Genomic DNA, 12,470 nt, shown 5'->3' on the forward strand with positions numbered 1-12,470 from the left:
TGGGTATTAAATATTATTTAAAGATTTTTTTTTTAATTTTATGGGGCATATATAAAAGTCGTATAACAAATATTTCATAATAATGACTTGTCAAGAATTATACAGAGACATCTTTGTGTTTAAGTAATTAGTAATTAAAACCAACAAAATTAATTTTAAAGTTATTAAAATATAGTAGACATTTTTTAAATTACATACAATTATTATTGACCAATACTAATAAGTTCGTATAAGGTTAATTGCTTTTATTAAGAACCATATTTTAAACTGTAGGTAAACTAGGTTTCAAAATAAATCTGTTTGTGACTTTAATGTCGTCGTGAATCATGAGAATGTGTTACATTTTTATAATTCTACATTTAATCGAACTACTTTCGTTTAATAATTAATTAATTAAGTTATTTATGTTGGAATAATGCTGTTATATTTTATATCGATTTAAATTACCAATTTTTTCTTGACAATGTTTTTATATGGTTCTTCCAAAATGTTAGTATTATTTTTATTTTTGTTGTATTACTTTGATTTTTAAATTCATTTTTATATTTTACGCTAAACCAAATAGTTAGGTTTTTTTTTTTTAATATGAGATAATTTCTATATTAGTTTGTTTAATCTCACGGTTGTGGTACAACTGTGTTAGATACTAAGATATAAATATAAATTATAAATTTATAATAATTATTCATAGCTATAATGAGGAGTGAGATATTTTATCGCGGGAAATGTATTTCAAGGGGTTTTAGGTAGTCAATTAAAATGTATATTTGTAAAATAATATTATATTGACGACTTTATTATACATATCAGTTTTAGTTGTTTATAATTGAAGTACCTGCATAATGATTTAATTAAAGCTTTTGAACAAGGTGGATTTATAAATTTATAAATCCACCTTGCTTATGAAAAATATCGTAGTCTAAAATCATGAGTGATTTATGACTAACAAATATTAATTTTTATAAATTTATTAAAATTGATACCTAACAACATTTGTATCAATATTATACCGTAATATGTATTATCTAGGGTAATAATATTATTAATATGATTCAATTTTTTTTTATATAATATCTATCCAACGCTTGTATAATGTATAGGTACACCTATCTAAATATTCTGCATTTCTAATTCAAAACATTAATAGGTTCTTGATCCACTATTACGTCATATTGATTCATAATATAGCACATTTATCATTATCGTATATCTATTAATCTATTAAGAAATTAATTTGAATAATATATTAATTTTTTTTTAATGTTTTTATTTTTTATTAGGAAACCATTATGGCGGAAATGGTCATCATTTGATTTCACCAACCCTATCACAAAAAGAAGTAACACTTCGTTATAGATCTGCAAATGAACACCCTGTATCTGCACTAAGGGATCCTGTTAGAAGAGTTCCCAGTTATAATAACTCTCATTCTTCTTTACCTCAAAGGTAATATATTGTGTACCTTTGAAAATTAATTGTCTTTTTTTTTATTTTCAATTATAATTATTTTTAATTTTTAGGAGAGCTGTACATTACCAATCAACTGGTTCGTTACATTCTGACTCCCCAAGTTCTAGCAGTGTATCACCAGTACCTCCAGCATCACCATCCCCTTCACCTACAAGGCCTGGAACGGCTCAAAAACCTCAGCGTTCAAATGGCACAAATTTGTATAATTCAAAGCGATGGAGTAGTACAGGAGATTTTAATCAGGCGCAAAGTTTTAGTGTTGCACCCCAATCTTCCACCTTAGCTTCCAGGTGAAACAATAGAGTTAAATTTCTTCATTAATTTGTGAAAATATGTTTTACGTGTGTGGATTGAGTTTTTGGTTGTGATTTTAACTTATTTAATTATTGGAGCAATTTACAATTTTTCATTTTAATTAAAGAAGTTTATTTTCAATCTTTTCACATCAAATTCCTGGCCACTAGGTTTTATAAATGCTGTAAGTAAAAAAGACTTAAATATTGAAGCACATATTTTATTTACTTCTATTTTGACCATGTATACAACTTAGCAATTATATACTGATAGATATCAGTTATACATGTATGCATCTCAAATTCTCAACAGACTTTCACAAACCATTAAGTGAATCCGCATGTATTTGTCTTACATTCACAAAATAGTAAATCTGCGTTTAAAGAACCAATTTTTGTATTGTTATCTTTGATATTTAAGTGAGCCGATTTACTATCAAACTTAGAATATATAATCTAGGGCTCATTTAAGCTTTTTATTTTAAGTGTGTTATACTGCTACAACTATGAAAACTAATACAATTTTAAAATGTTCATAACTCAATTTAAAATTAATTTATCAATAAAAGTCAATGAGATGCCCTAGATACTATAATATTCTTATACTTATACTGTAATATTCTTATTTTTTATTTTGAAAAAGGTCAATTTGCTGTATTAAATTAAAATTACTATAATATTAAAACTATCAATACAAAATTAGTTGCTCAGGTTCTCTGTTATATTAGTATATTACATTATAAAAGTTAGAGACTACAAATGCGAGTTTAGTGCCCTCATTTCATTGATCTCTTTAAAACTAAAATAGACTCAGAAGTAATAGCTTCTAAATAATAATAATTTCTTTGAAATACCTTAAAAATCAATTAAAACATTAAATTATAGTATTAATTATGATTGAAATCAAAAGATCTATAACTTCTGTATCTGTATACAAACTTCTTTTTACAATTAGTTAAGTAAAATGATTAAATAAATAGTTTAAAATTGTTAGTATTGACTTATCTTATATTAAGTATAACTTAATCGTGCTGATCAACATGAATGTGTGTTTGAAAAATATAAACTTTTTGATTTATCTTCAATATTTGAACTCTATTCTTTTAATTAATTTATTTTTTTAGTTGGATTTTTGGTTTTAATTTTATTTATAATATGCTTTTCTATTAGTTTTATTTTTTTCTTAAAAATGTAAATTTTTATTATATGTCACATGTTAGTGCTCTAGTAGAAAATGTATTTTAACTGTACATTGGTATTAGTTTTAAATGCAATTTTAATTATTTTATCTAAATATTAAATTTTATAATAAGTCAGTAATAACTATAAAAGGTGTAAAAAAAGAATGATTGGTACATCCACTACCTAACAAGTATTAAATAATTATTGTTTTACTTCAATTTTCAATATTTTAAGTACTATTAATGTCTGTATATGTTTTTGCATGTTGTGTGAATTGTAACATTGTAGACTTGGCACAAAGTCATTGCTTAATTTGAATTTGCGATCTCAGCCACAGCAAAATCACAACCATCATTATCATCAAAAGCACGGGTAAGCAAATATTGGAAATTAAATTTTGTTAAATAAAGTTGTGGTGAAGGAAAATGTTCTAACAAAGCAAGATAGATATTATTGTTTCTTGATTTATGATTTACAATAATATAGTAATAGTTTTAAATATTAAAATTAGTTAATATTTATATTTTAAACAAGTTTTTTTAAATAGTAGTAGAAAAGTAAAGAATGAATTTGTGTTCATGTTAATTTTAAGATTTGTATTTCGACAAAATGTTATATCTTATAATAGTATAGTAGAGAGGTAAATATTACAATTATACATGCAACATAGTATAATGGATCATGGATCCTTTGCAAAAAGATAGCCACTTTAATAAATTATTATTTGGTTTAATCTTTGATGTTTTAATTTGAGTAAAATATTATTATTTATGTATTGGTACATTGTACATTATTATTTATTTGTATAGTAGTGTAATAACGCAAAAATAAAAGAAAATAACTTATAATAATAAAAATAAAACTCTAGAATGAGTAATAATTTAACTAAAATAATTAAGTTAATATAACTGTTATATAACTAAGGCTCCAGCCAATAGTTATATATTACTAGATATAAATATTAAAATTGCGCTATTACCTTCCTCCTAATCGTCGGAGGGTTCTCGAGGTCGTGATTCGAGAAAGATCAAGTACACCGTAGTAATAAAATATTAATTATTAAATTATAAAAATCTAATAAATACAATATAATATATGAAATTATATAAATATATGAATATTGATGCGCATGCACCTTACCTTATTCGCAGCTGTCTTTGATATGCAGTTGACGTAATAAAATAAATAAAGGTTTTTTATTAAACACTCAGATTGAATAAAAACAACACTGTTAAATTTCGATTTTAAAAAAAGAAACGGTCCAGCTGTCGCTCGCAATGTCTGGTGTTGAAAAGTTTTTAGGTGCTCCTGCACTCTTGAAGTTGTTTTAGTTTTGGGTGGTGCTCATGCACTCGAGAGTGGTGCTCATGCACTTGAGAGTGGTGCTCATGCACTCGAGAGTGGTGCTCATGCACTGATGGAAGGAGACGACGTGGTCCAGCCAGCCAGGGTTGTAGGTGGCTCCCCCAAAGGCCTCTGCGTTTCCAAAGACTTAGCATTGTCTTTGGCAACAGAGATCCTCATTGGACCATCCCCTGCTCTGGTGGCACACGAAATAGCTCACACGTGTTGTGCCAGATAGTCACAACTACGTATAAGTTCCCATGTGATTAAATAATAAAAATCGTTCCTTTCATCAGTGGACAATGGTGTTTTTTTTGTTGGATTTTAACTGTTATCTGCGTGCGACAACTTGACTGTTATTTATTTTATTGAGTATTTAAACAACATACAATCATGATGTGTGAGCATATCATTACAGTAGTAAATATCTTAAAAATCAGTCAATGCATTTTAAATGACTAGTAGTATTAGTAGTAATTATTAATTATATTTAATTATATTTTTTATCCTTATCATTTTTTATGTTTTTTACTTTTTGAATGACAACATAGAGTTTTAATTTCATATTCCAAAGCAGAATATTTTTCTAAGTATTTTGATATATAAAAATCGAATTTGGGGCTAGTAGTTTATGAGTTATAAGTATTTAAAGTTTAGATTGGCAGAGTGGAGTGGTACGGGGTTACCCCGCAAAATATTTGTCCACTACTCCGCTTGTCTAAACTTTAAATACTTATAACTTATAAGCTACTCGTCCTAAATTCGATTTTTATATATCAAAATACTTAGAAAAACATTCTGTTTTGGAATATGAAATTAAAACTTATGTTGTAATTCAAAAAAGTAAAAAACTTAAAAAATTATAAGGATAAAAAATATTTAAAAATATAATTTTTTAATACATAAATACATGAATTTATATATTTTCAAATATCTCAAAATAGCACAAAAGAAGTCAAAGTATTAAAAAAATTGTATAAAATATTCCTAAAAAATGCTGATACTGTAAAAATTTGGTTTTAAAGTATGTACCTTATACCTATGGCTTTTCATGTATAATCATTATAAAAATTAGATTGATTTTATCAAATTATGGTTTTGCATATAGATAAATTCATTTTTTCAAGGATTTTTCATTTTTGACTCCCTGAAAAAAATCTAATTTGCCACCAAAGATGAGTTGCATACTAATATATTTCTATACCATAAAGTATAAACACTTTTCTACAACAATATTTCAAATACCTATACTAGGTATACATATATATTTATGTGATTTTAAAAATATTAGTAAAAAGATATACTTTAGTATATCAAATATTAGAATAATGATATAAGTTTTAGAAGTCCATAACAGATTGAAGAATATCTAATGTAATATTAGAATTCTGATTATGAAATACTGTTTTAATGTGGTTTTATAGTAGGTATAGCATTATTTAGGATATCAAATATATTATGATAAATTTTAAATATCTATATTTTATTAAGTGAAAACTGAAAACCACATAATATAATAATATTTCGTGTGAACTCAGATAAAAATATAAATTGAGATAAATTAATAATAATATATTATTATTAATGATCTATTTATTTATTTTTAAGTTTAATATATTAAATACATACTACAGTATACATATATTAAGAAACTTTTTGAAATTCTACATTTATTATTTTTAGTGACACTCACTGACACTATTCCAAATGAAATATGCTGAAGCTCCTATTTTTTCAGTTGATCTTATGATCATAGATTATTTATTTACTCATCTACGCAATATGCTACATTATTGTAGCTATCTATACACCCTATTTAATATTTAATTCACATATTTGATATTGGTTTTGTACTGTACATTTTAATTAATACAAAATAAGAACTAACTAACCATAAACATGGGGGTGTACATCATAGTCCATAGACATAATATATTATACCTGTGGGCTATGGTGCATATCTGAATCCAAATTATACTGTGCATTTGTGCATAATATGCTAATGTTTTATCCATCAAAAGGTTATATATTTTTTCATTTTTACCTCATACTAATTACTTTAAATTCATATTAAAGTAGTAAATATATATATAATATACTTTTGAAATGCATAAATATAAATTGAATGTCAATAATGTTATACCTAAACGCAATTTAATAGAAAAGTATGGCTTACCTAGTGGCTAGTAAACAATTGTTGAAAAAGTCCAAGTTCTAAAGTTTATTTTGAACATTTGGAAACCGGTAATCAAAAAAATAAATAAAAATATTAAATATGCAGCAAAAAATTGATGTAATGAAAAAATTAAAAAAAAAACAATTAATAGATTATTAATTATAATTAAATAGATTATTAATTATAATTATAACGTTAATATTAATAAGGTTAATTCGTTTTTATAACTTCTGATGCTGCTTGGTCTTCGGAAGACAAATATTTTTAAGCACTTGACATAATGATTCTTAATTTAATGTACATTTATAGAATATTGTTTTACCTACCTCTAGTTGTTTAATAGGTATAGGTATTTATTTCTACGTAAACAATTTTTTTTAAGTATATTATTATTAGTTTACTTTCAATTTGATTACTATTTTTATTTAGAACAATTATTATGTAAAAACATAGGTACATAATATTTTGTTGATCACTCATCCACGAACGTGACGCAATTTTATTTTGTTATTATGACTGAATCGTTTCAACTATTAACGCATTTACATTATACACGGACACGATATTATGTATGAATATCATATAAATATGTAGTTTGTACGTATTGAAGTAGATATTTGTCAAAAAAATTAAAATTGGAAAATGTTTTTATTTTTATTTTACACATTTAGGATTAAAAATTAAAATCACTATTTTTTAAATTTATTTTAGATTCATTATTTCATAATAACTGTTACAGCATTACTTACATATTACTATTGTAATAGCTTTATGGTTGGTAACTTTTTTAACAATTAAAACATTATTTTCACTCATCTAAATGACTAGATAAAAATATCGTATATATATATATTTTTTTTTAAACATTTATTGGAATATATATAATCTGTAGTAATACTCGTTACAATAAGCATATGCACGGAAATGTACAGTTGACTATGAAAAATTGTGAGGGGGCTAGCTACCAAACAGTAAACACTCGACATGATGTTTGTTTGGCTATTTATCGTATTCCTAAGTTTGTTTTTACATTTTGATCAGAAATAATCAATACATTTTTATTTGAGGGCTTTAAAGTTAAGGAGTAATATCATATCAATATATAGTTACAGTTATTGTAATAGTTTTCAATTTTCTTAAGATGACTCCACACTTACATGTTTTGTCTCTCTTTTACAAACTTCCAACATAGGAAAATTTATTTTGTATGGAAAAGAACCAAAAAGGCTAATGTCATAACTTAGAAACGACATTTTCACATTTTCATATCATTTTTATTTTTTCGAATTTTTTTTTTGTATTTGCGATATCATAAAATAAAAACGATGTTGCTTAGTAATAATTAATATTTTCATCTTTATAGTATGAAAAAGTTGTTTCTTAGTTGTGACTACTGTCTACTATTCTATCCTTTTCGGTTCCTTCCTGTGCAAAACAGTTTTTACTACGCTGTACCATTATTGTTGGTACGTTTTTATTAGACAGAGACAACTCATGTGCAGGTTGTGGCATTTTCTTAAACATGTCTGTAAATTGTAATGCGTTCATTCATACATTATCGAAAATCATAGATTTCACACTTTTACCAAATTTCGATCATAATATTTTCGTAATATTAGACTGTGTAGTGTGCTTAAGTGTGGCGTTTATATAACCGATGATCATTCTAAAACTATAATACAAAATTGATTGTTGATTAGAATTTAGAGTTGTACATTAAAATAATATGGCGGGGAGTTGGTACTTACATACATTGTAAACAAATAACATAACAAAATATATCTTCACATAAAATAATATATAAATCATTTCAACAATAATTGATAATGATAAAGGTATTGTGTAAATATAATGTATATCAATATTTATATATATAATAGTGTTATCACTGAGAAATATTTATATAAGTTTGAAAATATAATTTGTGGTTTTATTAAAGCGCTATTGGTTTGGCCTTGTTCGTTGGGAATCTCTAAAGTGCTTTAATTTCAATAATAAATTGTGGGCCGTTTGCGAGTGATAGAGTCGTATGACAGATTTATCTGAGGTGATGCGCATTCTAGTTGTGATTGTAGAAAACCGCAGTTCACAGACAAGGATGGTCGTCGTGGAATATCGCGTACATTATATATAGACGTTCGTTTGACGCCAGTGACATCATTGTTATTTTGTCTCGTTCCGGCAGACGGCAGTGTAGGGTTTTCGTGCAACCGTAACACACGTCCATCGTTCGTATTTATATTTTTCGATTGTATACGTTATTCTGCAAGCGGTTTAATTTTCAAAAATCCTTTTCGTTCGATATAACTTAGTGTTACACTTACATAGGTACCTACTTCGGTTTTCGTTCTGCGACGACCAATTTCAGTCGAGTTACATAATAACAATGCCTTCTGATAATAAGAATAATAGCAAGCCAATGGCTGCTGATAGCAAGGGTAGTGGTAAACCGACGACTCCAGAAAATAAGAGTAAAACGCCGACTGCAGATAATAAGAGTAGTAGTAAGCCGATGACTCCAGTTAAGACTAATAGTAAGACGACGACTGCAGACAATAAGTATGTGCTATATGATACAATATGTTATCGTTAATCGTTGATAATATAAATAATAAAATAAATAAATAATGATTTCATATTTTAGGTAAAATAATGTATTATTTTACTGTTCGATTGATAAATAATACGTTGTCAAAAATGAACGATACTCTACTCACAGGACTTCAGTAGAAGTAATATTTTATTCATATTGCATTAAATAGGAGTATTAGGTGTATTATAGGTAATTTTAAAACTATTTTCGGTTATCTTTGAATTGTATGTTAGAAATTTATTGTATTAGATTCATAGATTTGATCCATTACTGGATGCCTTTTGTATAGATTTATGTAAGGGCAAGTTAAGGGGGACAACAATAAAACACCCTAAAATAAATCTTCAACCGTTTTGAAAATGGGAAAAGACAGATGTAATTTCAATAAAAAGTATGGAAAGATGGTGATCACATAAAATTAGGGTGGCGAAATATTTTTTGAATTTAGTTAGTTATCTACATGTTTTATTAAAGCGTAAATTATATTTTTTATAAAACATTTTTTATAAATCATTTTTTATCATTATGAATAAAATAACTGACTTTAAAAATAGGTTCTAAATATATAATATAGATTCGGGAACCAACTATAAGGTATATATTTATTTTTAACGAAATTCAATTGTTCGCCTTTAGCGCTATTTTAAGTGAATTATAATAACTATACAACCACATCAAATAGCAACATTAAGCCGTGAATTAAATTTAACCTATTAATTTATACAATGGTATAATTTTAAATTACAATTATATATAAAAAAAAATTGTTTTCTTAATTAATTACAAATAGTTCATTTCAACTATATTAAAATGTTTTACATTATATTTATTGTAATTTGCATTTACCAAACACATTAAAAATAGTAAACTATCCATAGGCGGTGGCCCATATATTATTCATAATTTCTGTAATTAGGGTGATTATGAAATAAAAATAATGGCTGACATTATTTTAGAAAAATTAATGTTAAACAATTATCTGTTTTAAACACATTTCGATGTGCATCGTGAAACAATAATAGCAGTTTCGCATGTTTTCAAGTCAATGAAGAAACGATTTGCGATTTTTGACTAAACAGTTTTTTCGGATATTTATAATTTAGCGATTTCTTTTTATTCTGACTCATTACCTACTACTGTAAATGTGTATAATATTATATTTTAATTCGTAATTAACATCATATTTTCTCCATGGTATGTACCTAATTGAAAAAATAATTACTATTCGATCAATTAATTTTTTTTTTATTCATATATTTAACCAAACACATTTAAATCTATGAATTATTTAAAATCTAGTTCTCATGAATAATATGAAATTGCTTGTTATGGTGTTTTGTGCATTGTTCAATTTCATAAAACCACGATCCATGTATAATACCTATAAGTTCTGTTCTTTCACTCGATAAGTGATCGACACGTGTCTCGAGCCCAAATTATGCAGCTGAGATAAGCATACATTGTAGATATTTGATTTTCAGTTAGTAAGTTATATCAGTATAATTTAATTTTTGGTTGATTAATAATAAAAAATATAATATGTATAAAATATTTAGTTGAGGATATACTTATATTTATTTACTATTTGTATTCTAAATAACCTCATAAATTAAAAGGTTTCAAATCAGTTAATAGCTGTAATCACACGATGATTTCTAAAGATTAAAAAGAATACATAATATCCATCAAAACAAATTCTTGTTTTAATTTTTTTTTAAATTAATACGTAATAATCATTTATAAATGTCTACTAGTTACTAATATTTATTTATATATTGGAATGTTTTGATTTGTGTGTTCTAGAAAGTTTTTTGTTTATTCAAATTTATTTCTATATAGCTTTTTCATCATATATTTTTCTCTGTAGTAGGTATCTGCATATAATTATTAAAAATAAAAAATCACGTCCTTGTGAATAAAATAACAACAATACAATATTCTGCAATAGATTTTAATCTATTCAATATTGTTTCTATATTATAATATACTATAAGTAGATACTCCGGGAGTCGATTTAACTTCAATAAAACTATTAAAGTTAATCGCGATGTTCGATATATTTATATCGATCGTCGTACAGGACTCACTGATGATGGTATCTCTAATGTATTATAATAATACGTTTTCACGTTTTCACGTTATATTGTTTCCTTTCTCTGTTATTTTATAATATTTCTGTATGTGAATTAGGTATTTTCACGGGGAGTTGAGTATTTTTCAGTTGGCTAATACCAATGGAATCTATAAATAATAATAGGACGTATAGGTATGTGAACTATTCATGGGGAGATATATAGTAGGGGGTTGTTCGGTGTGTATGATGTGATTTAATAATATTTAGTGTATCATTATGTATGTTTGAATGCTGTACTTAATATGTATGTATTATATAAAAGTGTAATATTTGTTCATCTTTTATAATTTTTAAATTCAATATTCTTATCCCGTATATGTTAGTGTAATGAGTATACATCAGCCAGAATTTGGGCGATCATGTTTTACGGCTTACCTTTGTCCTTCATCAATTATTTAAAACACAATCAATATAGGTTAACGATGACAATCTACATTTTAAATGTGAAATCAATAAACAATACGTAATTTACTCGAAACAAACATTTACACACCACCATAATCCAAAATACAGGCTAATAAAATATATAGTGTCACAGAAAGATCCGACAAAAAAAAATTATGTTAATTAAACGTATGACAAAAAACGTTGCTATTATATATGACAAATAAATAATTTAAGAAATATACTCATATTAACTAATTCTCAAAAATCATTTTTTTTTTAAATGTTATTAGTTTATTACATTCCAAATTAATTTAACCAAAAAAGTATTGAATTTTAAAAAAATTCTAAAAAATAAACTACTTGACTTAAATAATTCTTTTTACTATAAAAATTATTCTTATAATCATCAGATTCACTAATAGGCTATTTTAAATTTATTCAAAACATTTTTTTGTCAGTTTTTAAGTTTTTTATTTTCTGCAGTATTAAAAATAAAAAAATAATATCAAAAATGTAGCGCAAGTGTCTATGAATTATATCGAAAAAAAATTTTGAATATTGAATACAATAAAAATTATTCCTTATGTCAGATCATCGTGAGACGTCCTGTATATATGTATGTATGTCACGTCATATCATCGACATTTCATTTTCGATAAAGGCCGGCATAATGATGATATCATACAATTATTAAAACTCTTGACTTTTCGTGGTAGTAATGTTTTTATAAAGTAATTAGTGCATACCTAAACGTATACCCTTAACCTCATACCTATGTAATAATACTTAATTAATCTAAAAGGAACAAAAACATTTTTAACGCCAACTCGCTGAAGGTTTACATAATTTTTGGCTATCGTGCAGGAAATGTATTTTTATTTTGATATTCGT

General features: G+C 25.5%; 1 protein-coding gene across 8 annotated transcripts in view; it reads left to right on the top strand.

Annotated features, from left to right (window-relative positions):
• The window catches only part of LOC107165422 (echinoderm microtubule-associated protein-like 2), a 56,479-nt gene that overhangs the window by 29,216 nt on the left and 14,793 nt on the right, over nt 1-12,470 (top strand). For all 8 annotated transcript variants that reach the window (XM_089229200.1, XM_089229203.1, XM_089229201.1 and 5 more), the window contains 3 exons: nt 1,281-1,446; nt 1,521-1,760; nt 3,234-3,317. In XM_089229200.1, the coding sequence (XP_089085326.1) occupies nt 1,281-1,446; nt 1,521-1,760; nt 3,234-3,317 (490 nt within the window). The remainder of the gene's footprint in view (nt 1-1,280; nt 1,447-1,520; nt 1,761-3,233; nt 3,318-12,470) is intronic.

The sequence above is a fragment of the Diuraphis noxia genome, unplaced genomic scaffold (assembly GCF_037042655.1).
Source record: "Diuraphis noxia isolate RWA-SAM2 unplaced genomic scaffold, SU_Dnox_SAM2 contig0005, whole genome shotgun sequence".
Classification (NCBI taxonomy): Eukaryota; Metazoa; Arthropoda; class Insecta; order Hemiptera; family Aphididae; genus Diuraphis; species Diuraphis noxia.